This window comes from Hippichthys cyanospilos, chromosome 8 (assembly GCF_059441005.1).
Source record: "Hippichthys cyanospilos isolate Australia breed blue-spotted pipefish chromosome 8, RoL_Hcya_1.0, whole genome shotgun sequence".
Classification (NCBI taxonomy): domain Eukaryota; kingdom Metazoa; phylum Chordata; class Actinopteri; order Syngnathiformes; family Syngnathidae; genus Hippichthys; species Hippichthys cyanospilos.
Genome location: NC_142376.1, coordinates 20,416,047 through 20,439,159, shown reverse-complemented (window position 1 = coordinate 20,439,159; position 23,113 = coordinate 20,416,047). Strand labels below are relative to the sequence as shown.

Below are 23,113 nucleotides of genomic sequence, written 5' to 3'. Positions count from 1 at the left end.
TTCCCCTTTAATAAAGATATCTCTTTTACAAAAAGTATATCCACTTTTACAAATCATAAACTAACTTATCCTAACTTATTAACATTTAAAAATATTGACGGGGGGCAAGAGGAGACTGACAGTCTCAATGTTTGTTCAGGGTTAAAATTGTAGCTCAATCACATCCTCTCTGTGCAAATGAAATTCTTGTGCTGTAGTATCCCGGGCTCTATTGTGAAGTGGCATATAGTGCAAATGAATGCTAATACCGTGCGAGTCTAGTGTCAATGTCAGCCTGCTGCTGAGTCACTTAGTCTTCATTTGTCATCTGGCAGAGTGGACCTGCTGCTTTCCTTCATATCTCCATCTGTGTGTGTGTGCCTTTTAAGCGTGCTGAAAGTCAATTATCCACACCACTTGTCCCTGACATCACTGCGCTAATACAAGCTGCTCTTGACCTTATGTTTGTGTGTCTTGCGAGGATGGGAGTGTCGTGCTTTCCCCCGCTGATTGGATTAACTTCAGATGTTGTGTGTGTCCGGGTCAATTACACAGGCCGGGTTGTGATTCCGAACCTCAAGCCTGAGATGGACCCCCCTCCCCCATTTTTCTTGCCGCTGTTCCACCCCTCTACTCCTTTACACGTCCCTGAAGGGCTGCTTGAGTCCCTCACGCGCCATCTCCCAACACCCCCAACGCGTACACACACACCAACGATCATATCCCATGTGTCTGCGACGCAGTGACACACAACGCCTAAAGAAACACTCCGTGGCCATGTCCACACCCTCTGTCTCTTTGTGTTCCCTTCCTCTTGAGTCCAGAGGGGTCATCTCAGAGGGAGAGCTCATAATCAACTCAATTAAGTGAGTCTGATTGCCATGGTAATTGGTCTGGGTTATAACATTATCATTAGCGCCTCAAGTGCGGTCACAGTGGGACACAGCAGTCAGATGAGAGGGAGACTAATAGCGGGAGGGGGGGGGGGGGGGGATGCTTTTTATGACCCTGCGCAGGAAGTGAGGCAAATATTGAGTTTGGCTTTAGGAAAATGTCCGCTTGTCAACGAAATAGACTCCATGTACTGTATTCCATCAGATTGCGGCGAGGGTGTTGATTGCATCACGTCATGGGCATTTTTTAAAGAAATATTTATTTGAGAAGAGGCCCGTTGACCGTAATTGGTCAAATTTCACTATCAAGTTCCAATGAGAGGAGTAACTAATTGTTTCCACACCACAACGTGTGATTATAAAATAGAAATAAAGTGGGCGTTCCTTCTTTGTTAAATTCATTCGCAGGTTTTGTGCTATCCTGTTGCTCGGACCTCCTGCTATTCACATTGCTGTTGTCACTACCTACACATTAGAGACACTCAAGCGAAAAAGAGCAATGAAGGGAGTCAGATGATGTTCTATATCTGTGTTGCTGGCTTAAACTGAAACACTATTAACACTAACATAGTAAAAAAAAAATCAAAAACGGAAAAAAAATAAAAACAGCAGTAAATATTTGTTTGATTAAACTATTCTAGCCCATAAAACAATTGACAATCAGTTCAGTCTAGCCACACAAGGTTGTATGGTGGCAGTGAATCAATATTTTTTCACCTGCATATTAAAGATATAATCAAACAAAATTTCATTTTGCATTATAAAAAAAATAACAAATGCGAGTAACATCCACATATTGTTTATCTCTGCTTGGGATCACCATTCTCACATTCTACATCTGTATATAATCTAAAATACACAACCAATCAAAGTTTTTTTTTTTAACTTCCTGAAGTGTAGATTAATACTTAAATCATCAATTTTACTTTGGAATTGTGATTGAATTATTTAATTATTAAATTATTAAACTTTATTCAAAACAGAATAGCGATTATAAATAAATTTCCTCAAATTAGGCGCTTTATTTTTTTTTTTATAATTTGGATGATGCTTTGTGACATGAAATGATTTTCAGTTCACAACTGTGCATTTCTTGGAGTTAATAGCTTGAATTTATTGATCTCTGAATGTGTTTAGGTCTATTTGAGTGTCATAGTTTTGTCAAACATTTGACTGGAACTGAATAACTTTTTTGCCAGGCCCCATATATATCAAGAGGTATAATGTGGTATACACTGTTCGGTACCCTACATCAGTTTGTTTGCTTTTTCACTGCTGCAGAGGCAAACGAATACGTCATAACACAAACAAGACATTCATAATCACCGTCCTTATTGTTTTTACATTTGATATCCATCTAATAAACGCAAGCCTGTATTTGGTTCTTCAGTGGATCTTGAACTTAGCTAGCTATTCCAAATGAAAGTACGGTATATTTACAATAAAATGTCTCCCCATGACACAAAATAAAAAGCAAAGGTTATCCTGGTAATTGTTTCCATGGATGTGACGTTTTCTTTTTTTTTTTTTGACTTGCTCAAAGTGTCAACACCCTTCACACACGCAAGCGTTTTCTCTGAGCTTCACATGGTCTATTTGATCTCTCCTGAGGACTGTCAACTTACTGTGCGTCTCTATGGAAATTCAATTCTGCATTTATTTACACTCTAGGTTAATAGAATAGATGCTCTGGGTGATTTGTAAGTCAAACAACCACGCCTGCCATTCATTTCTGTTTGTTTGTTAGCTTGCCGGCAAAAATCTCCCGCTTTGTTCTGTGGGGCCCCAACGCACAAAAGAGAGGATCGTCAGGGGTTGAATGGCTTATCCTCAACATTCACATCTAATACAGCTTCAATAAAGCCAGATTTGAATGACTGAAAAGCAGCAGGTGTTGGGAATCTTTCCTTACAAGTTCATTGTGTTGCCGGTCCCCACGTGGCCTACATACACCGATGCGCTTTGTGTATGCACGTGTGTTGAGGAAAGCTTCAGGGCAGCACCGCGGCCCACTTTAAGTGAACCCGATGTCAATACAATCGTTATCGCGCCACTTCCGGAAGCGTCAAAGCAGACTTGTCACGCTGTCAAAACAGAAGGCGCACATGCCGAACGTGTCAATTGAACACCGCTAGATGTCTGTCAGTCTCTCTGTTGTGCTTAGTGTCACTAAATATTCATGGCTGCTTATCTCACTGCTCACAGCCAAAGTGACTACTGCTATTAGGAGGTGTCATAAGACAGCTGCCCCCTCCCTTTTTTGCTCAACACGCTGATGATGCAACAGCAGCTTGGCGTTACCAAGCGTGTCAATACAGGCCTCTCTATGTGCTCTGTGATGGGGTCACAGGTCAATTCAACAAGAGGAAAGTGAGATTACCGTTTACCGAGGGAGTCTCCAGCCTGCCTCAAACTGTCGCGATTAGCTAAACAACAGTGCCACTTGCTGGTAAAATGAAGATGCTACAAAAACAGGGGCAACTACGTAATGTACTATGGAAGATTTTTATAGACGCTGTAGTGTATGTATGATGCTCTGTATGACTTATTTTTCACCTGTGAAACCCTTTGAGACTGCGGTGATTTAAAGCTATACAAATTTAAAAAATAGAGCAATTTAACTCTCTGTCCATATATATATATATATATATATATATATATATATATATATATATATATATATATATATATATATATATATATATATATATATATATATATATATATATGTATGTATGTATGTATGTATGTATGTATGTATGTGTGTGTGTGTGTGTGTGTGTGTGTGGATGTATGTATGTAAAATGATGTTCTTATATTAAATTGTGATTTGTAATTTGGACTTCATAAAATTTCGTGGATATTTATTTATTTATTTATTTATTAAGTTTTGACAGCATGACATATAGTGACATGTTTTAATGGCTGCTGCGGGTTTATTGACGTTTAAAAGCTCCAGAAAATAGCCTGTGTAGCCTAGTAATACGTGTGCGCATGGGGCTATTTATTTGAGAGTCTGACATTACAGAAGGCATAAATTGTCAAAGCACAAAATGTAGAACTTTTGCATTACTTGTCAAGTTTTACATAATTGGTTTTTTGAGAGGGGGAAAACACCTGAAAACATAATAAATACTCAATAATATAATAACATATTACATTAACAGTAAAATATCCATACCCATTTCTCATTAATGTAAGACTTTTTAGCATATGTCTCATTAGGTTTTTATATTATGACAGCTTTACTAAGTTGTCATTTATCTCAAGACTCAAGAAGAATGCACCCACAAAAGATAAAAACCTGAAGAATGCCAAGACGAGACGGCTCTGTCCAAGTGGTTTACGGGAATTTACAATCGAGGTTGGATGAGGGCTCAGAGCTCATTGATCACACAAGACAATTGGATACAGTAGAATGAATGTCTACAGAGGACCAAAACAAATAGATAAAAGTGAAAATAAAAAAAAATATTGAATCAGAAAATATAGACACAAATAAGTTGAAAAACTATATTTTTAAAGATTGTAATAGTTTTCATTTATTGATATTAAATTGTATTTACATTTGTTTTCACATTTACTGTATTTTCTATTTTTTTAATCTTGTTCTTTTTATTTTCATGCATTTATGTAAAGTATATGTGTAATTATTTCTTGTATTTACATTTCTTTACTACATTGTTGCATCCATTTTTATATTTTCTTTTATTGATTGATTTTTTTTATTTATTTTTCTGCCACTGCCTTGACAACACACAAAAACACCTCAGATTTTCTTTCATGTGCGATAGTGACTCTACGTCAGAGAGGGGAAACTGGAATTTCAGCAATGGAATTTCAACGTGTGCTCTTAGTCCAAGGTTTTCTTTGTAAATTGTCTGCATATAATTAGTGTTCACAATGTGTAAGCACACTACCATGTGCAGTTGCAGAACAACCACTTCAAGGGCCAAACATTTCTCAATTCTTCTATATACAATAAAAGAGGTATACTTTTACTTTCAGTGCTACATGTGACCAACCAAACTAAACTAGAAAACACAATTGTGGCCTACAAGCGATGCATATCATTTGTCCAGCTGGAACCCACATAAGGACTGTCTTCATCCCAGTTCAATCAATGTAGGCAAACACACTTGGGGGAAACATGGTTAAGATATAAACTTGCCTCTTTAAACCCCACTTAACAGCTAGTTAGAAACCCACGTAAGCCCATATAGGCTGACATAAGTGATGACCTGGTGGAGCCCAGGAGCAAAGCCAGATGGAACCCATAATGGACAAACACAAAGTGTGGCCCACATGGTTCACATGTAGTTTCCCCAGCTAGAATCCAGTTAAAGCCCATTCGGATCCCAGTTCAAGCACATATAAGTGATCAAAAGTGGAACACATTTAGTCTCTACATAAAGTTGGAACTCACCTAAGACCCAGTGAAAACCCCATGTAAGCCCAAATGGGCTGATATATGTTGCGGACTAGTGGAACCCAGGAGCAAAACCACTAATGGGTAAACCCAAGCCCTGCTGGCTACGCTCTCCTGGACACCCTACAACCTGGCCGCCATGGCCAACAAGTTGATGATGGCTGCACTGATCCCCTTTGACTGCGAGGAGTGGCGCCCCGTCAGTAATGACCTGGCATTGCCACACATCGGCATCAGCCTGCTGATCTACGCCTTTGTGGGACAGAAGTTCTGAAAGAACACTACGGCACTCTTCTCCGAAAGGCCGGCTCGCCCTCCAAGCAGGTCTGAGGGACAAGGATGCAGTGCCTGAAGCACCCGCCGGGCCTTCCAAGATGGAAATGGGTTTTCGCTAAAGAAAACAACATATATAGCAATCAAAAGGCTTGACCAGGGCATCTGAGGATGACGAGATGACAACCGGAGGATCGCCTTGACTGAAAAAACACAGGTGAAAACTGATAATTGAAAAGAAAGATGACTCAAAATCACGCCAAATCACGATTCCCAAACTATAACTCGAAAGCCAAGGCTCAAAAGTCACATTTAAAAAAATCATGCCTCAAAATACATACTCCTGAAAATTATGAAGCCAGTATTGCTTCATGATTATGAGTCAGTAATTCGACTCAAAAATCCGAACTGACAAACAAAACAAACAAACAAACAAAAAATACCACAAATGACATTGGAGACTATAGCGAGTCAAGTGAAAAAGTGCAGCTGTTCTATGCTAAGAAAAACTGTATATACTGTTGGTAATGTCAAATTTGTTTCTTCATCATGTACGTATATTGGTAGATATGGATATATTCTGTTGGAAATGTCATGTCTCCTGCAGCTGTATTGAACCACTGGCACGATGACCTAAGGACCTGATCACAGGTACGACAACCTAATCACAGGCACGATGACCTAATCACAGAATCGAAAGGTATCTGGCAGCATGCTGGCATTTAACCACGAGGGCTGCAACATGCAGCCATTGACCAATCAAACAGCATGTGCCCCACCCCCACTTCCTAATACAGCTTTGTGTTTCTGGAGTCATAGTTAATTGTGTTGTTTTTCTTTGAAATACAAAAAGTCTAATTGAAATCTATTTACAATTTTGAATGAATAAATCATACATTTTCAACTTTGTTCTCAACTTGCTCAAATTGAAATTGAAAATATATATGTTCACCTTCTTTCATTTAAAAAAAAAGAATGTTTGCTAAAACCAGTAATCCACAGTAACGTTTACCTACATTATTTGTGATTAAAAAGAGTTGTGTTTGACATAAGGAATGCCTTTAAGCTTTCAATTGTCCTACTGAAACAGTAAATTCAAAAAGGCACAGCTTACTTGTTGCATTATTGATGCTGTACTCAAAAGAAGGGCAGAGCTTGTATTGGGTCACATGACCGTAGACAAAACCTCATTCATCTATTAAATTTGCCACTTTAGATAGGGTGAGATGCTGGGTCATCCGGAAGGGGCTTCAAGTCAACCCGCCACTGCTCCTGAGGCAGCTTGAGCGTCTGCTTAGGATGCATTCTGGCCGCCTCCCTGTGAGGTGTACCAGGCATGTCCCAGTGGGAGGAGTCCCCCACAAAGGACCTTGGGCTTCCCTGCTAAAACCGCAGCCCCCACGACCCCTCCCCAGACGAGCTCTCGATGGATGGATTTTTTGCATGCTACGCTATACAATACAAAGGCGTATTTTTACTTGTACAGACATGGACTTGGACAAGCCTCCTGACCAAACCAGTTGGACCTGACTGTTTGCCTACCCACCCATACAAACTTGTCTGGGAAGTTTTGGCATGTTGTCTCCAAGTCGGTATTGGGGAAGGCACACCCTCCAGACAGTCTCCAAACAGGTGGAACAGCAGGCGGCTTCAGCGGACTTCGACATCACTACGACTTTTGTCCCCTTTGCCCGTCGTTGTTATATGACCTCATCGAAGTGAGAAGTGCGTAAAATGGTTACTGATTATCATCACACTAACCAAAACAGGCAATGAACACGTGAAACACCTTCGACACTGCAAACACATGTGGAAGACTCATTTGATGCATACACACTCAAGAGAAAAACAGGCCATCATCACAATGAACTCCAAATATACATGCACCACTAAAAAGGGAGAAAAAGTACACTTAACCCATTTAAGGCTGGAAAGTATCCTCCAGGGCCTGTGTCCTGCATGTTTTCCAAGGTGCAACATGCCTGATTCAAATGATCAGGATCATTATGAAGCCCCTGCAGAGCTCGCTGATAAGTTCATCTGCTAAGAGAAATTTGGAAACATGTAGGACACAGGCCCAAGCACAAGGACTGGAGTTGGATGCTTTCAGGCCTTAAAAGGTTCGAATTGGCCAAATAGAATCCGAAATTGGTCAAAAAACAGCCATTCCGTGGTAGATTGGTAGTTGGGCCAAGTGATTCAAATTGTTCATTTTGACTAAGATATTACGTCTTTGCGCCCCACCCTTAAAACAAAACAAAATGACAAACAGCCATCAACACAAAATGACAATATGGAGTGTTCAAATGAATGACTGTCGATCTAATAGGAAAGGGAAAGGAAAGCATGACACAATTTGCTGTAGCCTGGATTCCAAGCCTTTAGGTCTGCATCGAGAGGCAGACGCGCTAAGACTTGGCTGTCCAAACTGGATCCTCGAGCACACATGATTCAAATGATCAGCTCATTAGGAGCCAAATAACCATCCTCATTATTTGAATCGACAGTTGAGGGGAAAGAAACCTGGAAAAGCAGAGATGCAGGATACTAGCCCCTGAGGAAAAAGACCCCAACGCTAAGCATTCAGCTACAGCACGTGCCACAAGAAGTTCACTAATGATATAATCGAAGCTAGTCAAATGTGCAATGTAACCAACTCCCTTGCTTGTTTGGATAAATGCTTAATTTGGTAGTCTCATTAGTCAAATTCTGACCAATTTTTTATTTCACTTAATCCAAATCAGCCAAAGCAACTACTGTTCATTGGTGGATTTTTTTTCCTGCCCATTTGTCGAGTGTAAACGTAAAAAAAATACAATGCGCATGCCAAACAAACATTACTCGAGGTCGGCCGCCTTCGAAACCATAACGCACAAAAGCCTGCACCTGTAGGCGGGGCAAATGGTGGCCACGCCCACCGGCGGCTGGGAAAGGTGCGGCGGCGGCGGCGGCGCCAGCGCACTCTGCAGTTGCATCCAGCCAGCACCCGTCCCAGGAATCCAGGTAAGCGCCTTTGCTGCTTCTCTCCCAGGAGTGAGCCGACGAGTGTGCGTCTTGACATACTGGCAATCGGCGGTGTTTGGCGTTGAGCTTCGGGATGAGATTTGAGAAGAAAGCCAAAACACGGGTGACCTCGCATAAGAAACACGCCCAAGAAATATGTTGTGTTCAGTTGCTGGTGAATCTGAGTCCACAAAGTCCAAGGTCGGCCACAGTTTAACCTGGGCCGCACGTACTTGGATTCAAGTCAGAACTGTGGCGGACCCTTGACTTTCTGGACCCAGATTTGCCAGCGTTGACTGCCTCTGTGCTTTGGCGGTCGTGGTGCTTGGCAACTAGCAAATTGGCCCAACTAGCTTTCTTGTCAAGCCGTGGTCCTTCCGGGTTGATGTCCTCGCTTCCATTTTGCACGCTTTTTTTTCTCTGTGGACCTCTGTAGCATGGCACAGACCATAATGTGAGCGAAGCCATGTTGCAGATGCCCGCAGCAGATGCACGCTAACAAGCCATCGGAAGGACCTGTAGCTTGCAGTGTCAGAACCAGAATTGCGAGCCCGACCAGTTTACGGTGTCTCCAACCACGCCTTTTGCTACGTGCCCGCACACTACCTGAGCTTCCGTGACAACACGACTCCAACGCATACAAAAGGAGTCCGGTAGAGTGGCAGGGGCCACACCCAATCGCTGTGGCCTGCTGTCAACCACATTGCGCCGCGGTCTCATTCAGAGCTCCCCGTCCAGCCATGGAGTCCGCCGAGGCTTTGGCTGCCACCCAGAAGAGTCGCAGGAACGTGACCATCGAGATCACTAACCTGACCAACGGCTTCGTCCTCAAGCACCCCAAGTAAGAGCGGCGTGGGGACGCCTTGTCGGTGAGCTAGCGTCTACCACACTGACGGCATCTTTGCAGGGTGTTCTTGGAAAGCGGCGACTGCCACAGCCCACCGCAGCCCACCGTGCGCTCCATGCGCACCGAAGTCTGCAACTTCAACAAGTTAGATGGCGCCACCGCGGGCGCAGTGGGTGTGCTGACCTACGAGATCTATGAAAAGGGGCAGGCGGCCGCCAAACTGGCCATCATGTTCTCCGTGCCCTATGACTTCACCTTCTACAAGAACTGGATGGGCCTGGGTATCTTCCCGCTCAGCCAAGACACAGACGAGAAGCTCTACAACAAGATGTACAACGACAAGGACCAAAATGGCTTTGTGCGCCAGCAGGCCAACGGCTGCTGCCTGACTTTTGAGAGCGGAAAGATGGATGTCAAGGGCACCATGTCACCCATTGGCAAGGCCATTATAAAGGTGGAGCTATGGGACTTGCACTTCCACCCCTGAGATTTGGTGCCACGCTACGCCATGCCACTAATCATTAAACACACCCAAAAAAAAGAATTGTCTCTTTGTCTCGTTCTTGCTGTCCTAAACATGACATGCCCAACATGCAAACACACACAAAGAGGGGTTCCTATTAAAGTGTGGACTTCCCATTGACATCATGAATTGCCAGATTTCCTAACCCTAAGCCTTACCCTACCCTCAAGCAAAATCAAGTTAAAGCTTATACCCTTAAGTGTTAACCCTCAAAAATAGGTCTGAACTTGTGGAGTCTTTGGGTGCACTTTGTACCACGCTATCAAAAAGCACTTGTCTTGAAGTCGTTTGGAAACCAGCTCATGATGGTTGCCATGCAAAAACACTCAGGTGGCAAAGGTTGGCCAGGAAAGAGCAAGTGATAGACAGTGGCGCAACACGTAATTCAGAAATGCGACGGATGAGTTTTTTTGCGTCCAAGCGGCCAGATCTCCGATAGTCTTCAAGCCGCCCATCAGGTAGGTGAGTGTGCTTGCTAAGCGCTCTGCTTTTAGGCTAAATATAATCAATTAGCTTCCTGTTAACTCTAAACCAGTGAATCCTAGTCACATATTGTTACTGTATAATTGTTACGTGTTTTCCCAAAAGCAGGCTTATGTTGTGGACATTAGTTTTGATTTATTACCAAAAATACAGTTTTTTTCCACAGAAATGTCCATTTTGGGATTTCTACTAAAATACCCCCCTTCAGGTCTCTACTCTCATTTCCCGGAAGCCAAAAGCTTCAAATTGTAATACAAATGCATGAAAATGATGGATTAAGAGACCATGCACAGCATTGAAAGATGAATGTGGCAAATCATATAAAGCTTTTTTTCTCCAAATTAGCAATTTCAACTTTGCAACATTCAAATTGCTTTAATTTGCTCTTTTTTTCAACCACTTCCATATGTTATTAAAATTTACTGTTATACCAGTTATCATTTTCAGAGACATAAGACTGATTTTATGAAAATACTTCACTTTATTATTCATACCATGTATTTATTTAATAACGCACCAATCGGACGAGCACTTTTAATTTCGCTGTATACCAGTAGGCATGGGCAGATAACCATATATGCTACATGGTAAGCTTATCTACAATAATTAGATACTTTAATGTAGTGCTTAATTTAACGTTTGGTTATTGGAAAGCAAACTGACAGGGCCTTGATTCTGATATCAACAACAACGTTTAAATCGCTAGTAGCACTTATTTAAAAAATTTGTCGCAGGATTAACATCATGCTGAAATACGTTGTTTACATCCAAACAAGTAGACCCCTGTTGTCCAATCGGTAGTGAGTCAACACCCCTCTTCCCCACCCACACCAACCAATTGTGGTAGGAAGTTAGTGGGCACTTTTTTTCTTGTGTGCATGTTTTTTTGTGTGCTCCTTTTTCGTGTGCTTCTTTTTTCCTTGTGTTCTCTTTTTTCTTGTTTGTGTTTTTTTAACTGTTTTTTTTTTTTTACCAATGTTTCCAAATTATAGTCTCTCTGAGACACCATAGTGCACATGCTGAAATCACATAACACAAGTAAACGGCAATTCTCAACTCTACACAATGCAGCTTCAAGGAATGAATTGGATTTGCTTATAGTAAATGTGGGTATTGTTAATGCAACTTTGAATACATCCGAAATATACTGAATGAAGATTTTTTATGTTTGGTTTTGGTAAGTCTTGGTTTTAGTTGAGTTTTGGTTTGGCTTTTTACATTTCTGGGTTGTTTGGTCTTCTGTTCATGTTCTTATTTAGTTTTTGTTTCTGTTCCCCTTGTGCCAGTGTCCCAACAGTTTGATTGCGTCCAACTGTCCTGGTTAACCTGTTTCCCTTGTATCTGCCACTCAGCTCCTTGCTCCTATTGTGTCATTCCTTGTTTGTCCTTGTCATATTCCTGTGCTTTACTGAGTTTTGCGTCTGGTCTTGGCTTTATTTCTAAATTTGTGTTTGTTACTTTCTATACTGTGCAATCATCAACCTTGTTTGTATGTTATTTTCATATGAAATGACTATTTTTTAGCACACCTTGTCTCCGGCCTACCTGCATTTCGACCCACAACCTTCCACCATCTCACCCACCATGCCACGACGTAACAAGATTTTAGAAAGAAAAATGGCAAGCCACAATAGACAATGCTGTGACATTGAAAAAGCAAGTACAGTACTGATTTCCCAAGGGAACATTCTTAAACAACTTGTGGTATATATCAGAATCGAAACAAAACCCACTTTGGTATCAATAGACAAACACCACAGGACATCACGCATGTTGTACTTGAATGAATAGTCCCATAGGAAATCAAATGTGTTTTGAAGTACCGTATCATGTGCTTTCTGAAGATATAGATTTAGATATATGTAATAGTTCAGATTCCATTACTCTCCTGTAGATAATAGTATCTACATATCTACTAGATATGAGGGATAAGCCTTCCCTGATATGTTACTATTTTGTCATTTAATGACAATAAACTTAAACAATCTGTAAGTCAGATGCTGGTTATTTTAAAGATTCTGCCATTTCTTGACACAACTTGAGAAAATGCTCACATGCAATCATTACTTCATTTCTTCACTTTGTTATGTTGGATCTTTCGCATGTAATTTTAGCTTTGATTGCGGGCCCAGTTGAATAGTGCTGTAGTGTTTACATACCTTTGTGGAAGATTCCTGCGAACACGGGTATGAGCCGGGATAAACACAGACGCACCGGTTCATCGCATCAACAACACTTTGAAGATGTATTATTACCATATTGTCCAATGACGTTTACAAGCCAATTGTTCAAAACCGAGATTTCTGGATCATTTTGAGTTTCGGCAAACTGATCCTGGTTTGTCTTCCGCTCCCTTCTTTTGTCTTCGCCGGGCCCCCAAAAGGGGTGGTCCCATGGCCAGGTCAGCATGTTGAGTTGTTTCCAGTCCTCTGCTGCCCGACTTCGGGTGGAGGATTTGAATCTAGCCACCTCAGCACCTTAGCTACATAGCCCAAGACCTCTGGGCCACGTGGTAAGTCGAGGACTCCCTGTATAAAAATATATAAATCCCTTTAGTTACAATTCTATTTTCACCTAGTATTGCACCATAAACCCTTTCCAGGCTGAAGCAATTCACTGAGCAGCATTTAAGACATTTCAAACAGTAAAGTATGATGTACTGAACTCATTGCACTCACTCTTAGTACGCATTCCATCAACTGTTTGACGCATGGTGCTGTGCTTTGATTTAGAACAAGCTTTTGACCTGAAAATTCAATAAAATTGTGTGGTCTCAATTCAAGATTGGTCTGTTTCTTGAAATGAGATTGTTTGCATGCATCATGACATGTAAAAAAAAAAAAAAAAAGTTTATTTTATCCAAAATGTTTCTCAAAAAAAGATCATCTCAAGATTTTCTCACCTAACAAGATATTCAAAATGCTCTGTCTTGAAATATACATTATTTTTATCTTTGAAATCTTTGACATCTTTCAGACATACATCCGACTGACTGAAATGGAGCTATTTGCTCAAAATTGTAGTCTTAGCGATATGAAAATTGTTGAATTCGATTTGTTGAACTATTCCACCATAGTTAAACGCACTATAATGTATTCTTCTCAGTCGAAGAAACTGATTACGTCTTAAGTATTTTGCGATACTGAAATACATCTGTTTTTATGTGCATCAGCAATGTCCATGTTTTACATTTTGGTATGCTGAAATCTTACCTGTTTCAGCAGTGTTACACCTTTTGTGTACTCCCTCATACACTCACAGTTCATCGCTCAAGAAATCACCTATTCACTTTGTTTTTTTTTTTAATTGAGGGTATCTGCAACTATAGGTTGACAAATTCACCAATTGATGCTTTTTTCTTTGGTGGGGGATTTCTTTGAGGCTTGCAGTGGTTTTGGCGGAGCTGCATTTCCGGAATCTGCCACCAGGCAATGCTGGTTGGTGATGAAAATGAAGACCTCTTTGACTCAGGCATCTTGGCTGGAAAAAGATTGATTCAATAGTTTCACACTGCTGATGTTATCCTAGCTAGCTCATGAGTCAAAATGGCGAAAGTCCACTTGGCTCTTTGTTCTTCCTTTAAAATCCATCTATCTCCTCCTTTACTACTCAAATTACATGTCTTAGTTAATGTTCATAGGTCAAGGGGTCAGATAGTCAAGGATCCAGCAACCTCCATCCCCCAGGCAGGCCCAAAATGAATGCCTTTGTGTAACCCCAATAAGTATAATGAATAAATAGAACAAAAAGGGAAAAGAAATAAAACCAAACTGCCCCTCCCCCATGGAGGAAGTGGCAACACCACACCCTCATAGACAGCCTAATTGAACCAGGGCACACCTATCCCCTGATTGCGGTCAGTAAAGGGACTAGACACTCAACAGCTCTCAGTGCTAACACAATTCTTTCACCGCAACAGTGCACATTCAGATGAGATAAGACACATCAAGTTAAGATTTATCACCGACAAGTTTTGGCAAGAGTCTTCTGCTGTTGTTTACTGCAATTTGTTTATCCTGATCACATATGTTTGTTTGATGGGAAGTCTCTGAATAGACTAGAATTGATTTTTCTTCATCATGGCCTGACTTACAGGCCAGGGCCCCCCCGGGGATTGCGTGGGGATAGGACAAAATTCTCGGTACATCCGAGTGGCGAGCTACCATCGACCCTTGATACACACCTCAACAAGTACTCCAAAGCCTTGCCAGCGACAGTCCATTCCGCAACAACTTCGGCTGCGGTAGGGATTGTTGCCTACCTCCTCCTGGACCTCATGGACCTCACACACACTGTTAGGAACTATTCAGACAATGTTATTTTGTTTTGTAACCTATGTTGATTCTTTTGACTGTTGAATGATGTATGGTTTGGTTTGGTTATATCAGCATTGGTACCTAAATCTTAAAGAGGGGCGCTATACTCAAATTATAGTAGTCCTTAGTGTATTGCCTTAAAACACATAAATAACTGTTAAGAGATAAAATAGGATGAAAATAGGACCATTATATACAGTATATACACATTGCTGTTCGCAGTGTACAGTGTCTTTTCTTAGTTGATCATTTGTTGATTTGGATTGTTCATTAAACTGCTGGCTCTTTATTTTAACCTTTACTCCCTCTCTGTTGTCTCACTGCCACTCCGCGAACCTAGAACTGGCCCAGTAGCCTTCCTCGCCCTGCCTGACAGCAGAGCGCTACATTTGTCTGTTATCTGACTTAGAAGTTACACTGACAAAAACTACTACAATCAGACTTTAGCAAAATACTATAGAAATTAACAGTAAATGAACATCCCAAAATACACTTCACTTCCCGCCTCATTCTGAAGCACTCTGTGATGCCACATAATGCTGCTAAAACCCTGTTTAAATAGGAAAGTGGTACAGTAACTGCTGTCTAGAAAGTGTATCATGGCACAGACCTGCCAAACAACTGCCCTCTGTTTTGTAGACCCACATACGGGAGGAAAAAAAAAAGACCGTAGACTTTTTGGACAACTATGCAAATATGTTCACTTTAGTTGGGAGGGTGAAAATACTTGGAACCTGCATATACTAAGAACTGACTTTCTTCTATGCTAAGTTGGCTTTTTTAAAATATAAAGTGTGCTCCCACTCCGCTTCATCAAAACAGAGACCTCTTGAATTATTTTGTTTCATATTAGCAGCAGCAGTTGTCACTTTTGTTTCTTGTGTTGATCTTGCTACCTCTGAGAGCGGGCAAGGATGTGCGCCGCCGTGGCACATTTGACAGTCGAGGCCGCAAGGAGGAACGCTGGCGCGCAGATGGCGGTGGTGCATTCCTTCTCTTTTTCATGGCTTAAACCGACACAAAAAGCAGCTGAGGGACCGGGGCTTGTCTGCAAGAACGCGCCTGGGCTGAGTCGGTACTTGGCACAAGTAGCAGAAACAATTAGCGTCATGGAAGCAGAGGCCCCAAGCAGCTGCGGGGAAAGACAAAGATGGCGGCAAAACACGACATCCCGTTTTCTCTATGAGGACCTTTAGCAAAGCTGTGAGAAATTACATTCCTTTCCTTGTCAGAAACCAAACTTGTTTTTTTCTTTTTGCCCAGACAATTCATATCATGGCTTATTTCTCTGATGTGTTCTTGTTTGTGCATTCCTAATGAGAATGTAGATAGAGGAAGTGTTGTGTCCTTGGAGAAACCTCACATCCCACTCGCATCCCAGAATTCACCGCGTCCCTTATGCCTGCCAGCTTGAAGCCGCAACGGAAACAGGGCTCATCCGAAAAAATCTTTGCGTACAAAATAGTGCTCATTATATTTTACCACCTTTGAAGACAGGTTAAAAGGAAACTAGATAAACTGAGTACAGATGATGAATCCTTTTGTAATGCAAGGGAGTTGGGGGGGGGGGCACACAAGCACATTTAACAAAGTAAACAGGAGATGTAAGCAACTAAGTTTGGTACTTTAAATATTCTAGCGTCATAAGGCCACATACTGTACATTACAAGAAATAATAAAAATGACCTTAACAAAATTTTGATCCAACTTGGGCTTTTTGATGTTTTTGATGTGTGATATCAAAAGAAAAAACGTACTAAAAAATAAAAACAGAGGCTAAAATATTGCATAGATTGTCAAAAGATAACGACTTTCAAGATGCCATGCTGCCATCCCTTCTAAATGCTTGCGAATGAGTGGTCGAGGGAGGTTAAATTTCATTTGCTGCCATTCAAAATTGGAAACATTTTCAATTTTGGACATATTGAAAACCCTCTGTTTTATCATGCATTTCCCCCAATTTTTGCATTAATCCTTTCAAATAGCAACTCACAAACGGGTAAAAAATTTTGTGTTGACACCCCAAAACCACCGGCCAACTTATGACATCTGCAAGCCTTTCAATGACTTTAATTGGCTTAGCCTGGACTTCCATAACTCAGAAGTCTTCAACTGTCATAATATTCTAATTGTGACATAATAAACATTCCTATTTCAATTTCATAAACATGTAAATATACAGGGTGTTTTTTTTTTTTTTTTTTGCTTTATTGCAAGTTTTAAAATGTATGTAAATGGGGCATACCCCCCCCAAAAACAACAACAACAAAAAAAACAATGTACATATGTATGGATGGGGCTGATGCCACTGAACATTTTGAGGGGTTGAAAGTAAATATGTATTTATATTTGATGATGTTATGTCTCTTTCAAAGTCAGCCCAAGTTGGGTGACAATTAAGCCAGGCTAGTGAAAAGGGTTAAATGTGCTGAACACACCCTGCTTCTATTAGCGTATTTTTTGGCAATCACAGTCAGCTGAAGCCTTTGTAGTCCACAATTAAGGTAGACCAACATATAAGTATAATAATGTATAATTCATCATAATTATTACATAGTAATTTTCATCATGAATATATAACAAACAGTAATAGGGTGAAAACTGGTTATATGGTTCTATCACATTGATGAAAAAGTGACATGATCAAATGAGTCTATATTATGATTGATAATGTTGACATTATCATAATCCTTCCTAACTAATGGGTGTGTTCTTTTAGCCTTTGCAGTAAAATTGCCAGTTTAACCACTTCGGCACTGTATATTTAAACCTCGCACCCACCTCTGTTAAAACGTGGACATGAGCCTTGTATAATTCGCAAAGTTGTCAAGTAGGACAGCAAGCCACACCGTATTTTTGGTGTCAGTTTGAATTTCAGTTTGAAAACTAGGCCTACCTTTTTGTTATCATTCCATTCAGAATGAAATATCTTTTTGATTATCTTCTTTAATCCTTCAACCCCTTCACCCCCCCCCCCCCCCCCTCCTCTCAAGTGAACATCTTATATCAAATTAAGCCGCTGTAAATACAGTATTAGAAACATTGGCCTGAATATGGTGAATTTTGTGAGCATAGCGTCCTCCTCCCTCACACTTGCTTCTGAAGTTAACTAACGCAAGTGTCGTGTCTCCCAAACATAAAAAAACATACTTGATGTTCAGATATCTCCAACTCTCCTGGTGGTTTGTTGCAATGCAAGCATATTCGCACAAGTACCATCGCTCTTTTCAAGCAAAAACTCCCAAACTTGCTTTGTGCTCTTCAGGCCAACTCTGCCAGGTGTGGTGCTACAAATTGTCACAACACTGTCTCCACTTAGTGTGGGGTGCATGTTCAAAACATTGCTCATGTAGTCAAAATTTCAACTTTTTCTGTGTATTTATACATTGGCCAAAAAGGCAATAAGTTCCCAAGCCACACCATCATGTTTCAATGCAATAGAGCTAAGAATAGCTCAAAAGGAGGAAAAAAACCCGCACTGTGAAATAAAACCATTGTCACCAAACCATTTTGCAGAAAGTTGAAAACCGGACGTTCTACATAACATGAGAGTTGTCACGAATGAGGTGGGTATAGCTGCTGGGGGCAGGATCTTATCTCCTAAAAGAATCTATTTTCAGAAAACAAATACACACATATGCTGAACCCTTTATAGTGCTTTGTCATGGAAACATATTGTGATATTTTAAAGGGCCCGTATAGTCCTTGTCAAAAACGGGGCATGCATAAACAAATTCTGTTGCCGTGACTTATTGACTTATTTATCTAACTATGTCATATGAAATGATTCACAAATGTTTTGTTATATATATATATATATATATATATATATATATATATATATATATATATATAGCCTATATATATATATATATATATATATATATATATATATATATATATATATATATATATATATATATATATATATATAATAATATGGTTTTGTTATGACACCTCGAAGCAGTGACATTTTTTGGAAGAAAAATAAAATGTGTATCATGTTTTTCACAAGTCCCCAAGTGTTTTAAGTGTTTTTTCCCTTTGTGGATATATTCCTAAGCATTCCTTGCTTTTTCTGCGCTCTCAACAAACAGATGAACATGACTTGTGATACCTCATGACAATAGTAAGGCTTCATACCACTTGTGCAAGAATATATACACATTGACCTTATTCACATTTTTTAGTTTCATTTTGGTTTCGGAGGTTACACACAGGACTGATTTAATAGGAGGAACAGCTCTTATTGAGTGCGGTCACTTGACACTGTTTTATATTTTAATGATAGTAAAACGCCTGTTTTGGCTCCATCATTGACTCGAGTGGGTTAGTCACTAGCGACGCGCAACACTTGTAACGGTCATGAAGGTGGATGGATGGATGGATGTTTCGTAGCCAACCAGCATTGAACGACATCAGGAAGAGGGCAAGGCAGCCACACGGTGAGTAAACAAAATGTTTTACTTCCTGGTTAGAAATATGAGTCCCATAAAACTCAAATTGTATACAAAATTAAATTTCTAACATGCCAAATGTAATTTATACGCATGTTTAACTGTGGAAAGTGGAAAAAAATACCATGATCTAGGTCCTTCTTTCATCCATCCATCAATTTTCTTTAGCCACTTATCCTCACAAAGGCTTGCTGGTGCCTATCCCAAGCTGATTTTGGGCAGTCGGCCGGGTACACCCTAACTTGGCTGCCATCCGATTGCAGAGTACACAGCGACGAATAAGCATTCACGCACCCAATTACACCCAAGGACAATTTAGTTTGTCCAATACACTTGGCATGCATGTTTTTGGAATGTGGGAGGAAGCCAGAGTGCTGGAAAGATCCCACATGGAGAACATGCAAACTCCACACACGAAGGCTGGAGCGAGGTGGATTTGAATTCTAGTCCTTGAATCGTGAGGCGGACGTGCTAAGCACTGCGTCACCGAGCCGCCTTAAACTTTTCATCCCATAAAAATAATACACATCGCAAATGAAGACGCAGCAATAATTGAAATGCTTAAAAATATTAAAATGAGCAATTTTGACCATAGGTGTTTTCACTGGCCAGGGCCATCTGTCAAAATGTAACTAATTCAAATAAAGGAAATGATATTATTTTTCACCAAACATGTCACATTGTCCCACGTCCTCACAGAGCTAACTCTGATACGAGTCCATTTCAACATAAATTTGGCACTATATGTGCAATAAGAAGGGCCACTGTCATACAACAGAATGGAACTCTCACTGAATGGTATCGTCCACAGTCAAACAAACACGTCAACTAGAGAACATTGGAATCAAACAAAAACTGACTGGCTCAATCCCTCCAGGTCAACATGGCTGCAGGCATCCACTTTCTGTTCTGCCTCGGACTATCTCTGCTACTTGCAGGTAAGTGCTTTTGTTTGTGTGTGTGTGTAAATTGGACGATGGTTCATAAGTTACTGTGGTGTCTTGAAGACTTGGGAACGTCTGTGTATTTTGGGAAGAGTCACAGCCATGGAAAGGATGACCCAGTGCTGCAGTATATTGTCAACAACTCCCTGAGGGAGCATCCAGTCCTCACCAAACTCAAATTGGTAAGGAACAAAAAAATAGATAGAGGTCATTAAAATATCCTGTTCCTGGTTTTTGAGCAGTTACCATATTGTCCACAAGATCGATGTGAGCCAGACACATTATTGCAACGCCAAGTAAATGTTTTAGTTCATTATTATTTTTAAACAATTTTCCCCAAAAATTAATAAATACATAGGCGGGGCAATAGCAGATTTATTAAGTTTGTCTGCTTCATTGTGCTAAGAGCTTGGGTATACTTCTGGCGTGTTTCTCCCCATGCCTGACTGAATTTGCTTCTACAGTTTATTTTGTTTTCCTCAAACATTATACTAAGATGCGTAGTAGGTACACTGGTGACTTTCAATTGTCCTTCAGTATGTTTTCGCGTATGACTGGTTGTTTGTCTTTATGTGCATTGCGATTGGCTGGCAACGAGCTCATTGTGTGAACCGCCCACTCCTCCCGGATGCCCTTGATCCTCGTGAGGATGAATGGTTGAGATAGATGATTAAATACATTGATGTCCTTCTTGTTACTGTCAGTATGGTCTTAAAGTAATAGAATGGTAAAATGATCTGTGGAGGGAAAAACAGAACTCCCCTGGCTCCCACTGTGCCCAAGGAAAAAAAAAAAAAAAAACTATCAGACCCAGCAGGTGTGACCGATGAGATGACAATAACTTTATAAATAAAATGGGGAAAAAATTACAAATAAAACGTTGCCAAGTAAATCAATGGTTTGAATTAAATTTTGTATTTAATTTTTGAGGTCTATAATTTGTCATTTAATTCCAGAGAACTCTCGATGACCAATGGTACGCCATGATGGTTTCCATCGAACAAGCCCAGTTCATGGCCAACCTCATCAAACTGGTTAATGCAACCAAGGCGATTGAAATCGGTGCGATTTCAACACAAAATGCAAAACATTTCATTGAATCCATTGGAAATCCATCTTAATTATTTGTATTTTCTTTTCTTTTTTTGGATACCACAGGGATGTACACGGGGTACAATGCACTCAGTATGGCTTTGGCAATGCCAGAGAATGGACAAGTGGTAGCATGTGAAATAAGCCTCGCCTATGCAGACATTGCCAAGCCCTTTTTTAAAGAGGTAACGGTCGAGGCAGAAAATGACCCTAATTCCTGAATAGTACAAATCTTACACAATAGACTGCTATTTTATATTCGATAAATTTTGCAAACAGGCCGGTGTGGACAGTAAGATCAACATACGACTCCAGCCGGCAATGACAACACTTGGTAAGTGATTTCTGATAAAGGTTGACCTTCACTTGAGTTGTTGACTTTAGTCGCCATTTCCTGTAGATGAACTGATAGCAGCTGGTGAAAACGGAACATTTGACTTTGTGTTCATTGATGCCGACAAATCCAACTACGATGGATACTACGAAAAATCCCTGGAGCTCATTCGGAAAGGGGGCATCATTGCCATCGACAATGTTGGTCCACAATTTGTAGACAATGTACTGGACGTGTGGCAGATGCTCATTGTGTGTGTGTGTGTGTGTGTGTGTGCGTGTCTGCGTGCACACGTGTGTGTGAGAAGGTGCTCTGGAGCGGAAGGGTTGTGGATCCTGCCCCTGATGACGTCACCTCCAGGACTCTGGATGCTCTCAACAAGAAGCTCCACAAGGACCAAAGGATCGATCTGAGCATGCTCAGTGTGGGGGACGGGCTGACTATTGCTATTAAACGCTAAATTACTATCAAGATATCAAAATCTGCATCAGAGGTATTGCTTGCAGTATTTTTGAGTCATTAAACTATACTGATGCATTTCCTTTGCACATTTGCAGTTGACTATTCACACTTTTCTCTCACCTCAGTCGCATTTTTGTGCCTTGCTGATAACACCTTTAGATGCCACAAGATGGCACTGAAAGCCAAGTAGCAATTGGAAAATCATATACGTGGTGCAGATTTAGCCTGATTTGTTAAGGCATTAAAATGCACGCTTGAGTTGCCTTTTTAAAGCTAAAAAAAATTGCAATCCATTTACATTTCTATGGGTACCGTAAGGTGTATCTGAAACTGCTTTGAGATCACAGCTAGAGGTAAGAAAACAGGCAACAATAAACATTTTTGGGTGGTGTTAATAACTCACTTTTACATGGGGACTTCTGGATAGATATTATAGTAAGCTTTTTTTCCCAAAAGGAAAGCTCTAATGGGCTCTTACAATTTTACACACTCAATATGAAACCTGGGCTTGTTAAATTTAACGCACTCAAGATACTGACAGAAAGCCAGCCTATTTTTCCCAAAATGGGGTTTTAAGTATTTCCCTTGCCCTTCTGGGAGCTTTGTTCTCAGGACGCCATTGCAAATTTGTGACGTTTTCTGTGATTTATTTATTTATTTTTTTTAAACACTTGTGAAGCCCTTTTGAGATCTAGTGGGGAGTAAGGGCCATATAAATAAACTTGACTAGTACGAACGACAGCAGGTGGATTACACAAGGTTCATTGCAACTTTGGGCATCCAGAGGAAGAGTATTCGATCTCTCGCCATCATCATTGGAATATGGATGAGCAAGGACAACTTCATAATTAATAAAATCCTGACAAATTAAGTGAAATGATATTGATTCCCAATGTGCCCTTGCTCAGCATTCAGGAAAATCACTGGTCTAGTCACCATTATGAAATACAGTAAGCCAGAAAGGTTTAACCGACATTCATAAGTTATGAAAGTGCACAGCTACCGGTAAAATAGCCTTGTCTAAAAAAATAAAGAAAATGTATGTCAGTTATGAGTGTAGCGACACTCGATGAGCCAG

General features: G+C 40.5%; 2 protein-coding genes across 2 annotated transcripts; both read left to right on the top strand.

Annotated features, from left to right (window-relative positions):
* The first annotated feature begins 8,430 nt into the window (after nucleotides 1–8,430).
* Nucleotides 8,431–9,962, top strand: LOC148420506 (DELTA-sagatoxin-Srs1a-like). Its single transcript, XM_088421646.1, has 3 exons — nucleotides 8,431–8,577; nucleotides 9,302–9,418; nucleotides 9,485–9,962. The coding sequence occupies exons 2-3, from the start codon at nucleotides 9,318–9,320 to the stop codon at nucleotides 9,909–9,911; spliced, it is 528 nt and encodes a 175-aa protein (XP_088277772.1). The 5' UTR covers nucleotides 8,431–8,577; nucleotides 9,302–9,317; the 3' UTR covers nucleotides 9,912–9,962.
* A 10,030-nt stretch (nucleotides 9,963–19,992) lies between these two features.
* LOC148420505 (catechol O-methyltransferase domain-containing protein 1-like) lies at nucleotides 19,993–22,110 on the top strand. Its single transcript, XM_088421013.1, has 7 exons — nucleotides 19,993–20,141; nucleotides 20,211–20,329; nucleotides 21,104–21,209; nucleotides 21,306–21,424; nucleotides 21,519–21,573; nucleotides 21,640–21,773; nucleotides 21,881–22,110. Exons 1-7 carry the CDS (start codon nucleotides 20,087–20,089, stop codon nucleotides 22,031–22,033), a joined length of 741 nt encoding a protein of 246 aa, XP_088277139.1. The 5' UTR covers nucleotides 19,993–20,086; the 3' UTR covers nucleotides 22,034–22,110.
* The last annotated feature ends 1,003 nt before the right edge of the window (nucleotides 22,111–23,113 follow it).

Coding starts and splice junctions, on each gene's coding strand:
- LOC148420506 (XM_088421646.1), top strand. CDS start 9,318: ATGGAGTCCGCCGAGGCTTTGGCTGCCACCCAGAAGAGTCGCAGGAAC. Junction 9,419..9,484: donor TTCGTCCTCAAGCACCCCAA/GTAAGAGCGGCG, acceptor GCATCTTTGCAG/GGTGTTCTTGGAAAGCGGCG.
- LOC148420505 (XM_088421013.1), top strand. CDS start 20,087: ATGGCTGCAGGCATCCACTTTCTGTTCTGCCTCGGACTATCTCTGCTA. Junction 21,425..21,518: donor CCAAGCCCTTTTTTAAAGAG/GTAACGGTCGAG, acceptor TTTTGCAAACAG/GCCGGTGTGGACAGTAAGAT. Junction 21,574..21,639: donor GCCGGCAATGACAACACTTG/GTAAGTGATTTC, acceptor CATTTCCTGTAG/ATGAACTGATAGCAGCTGGT.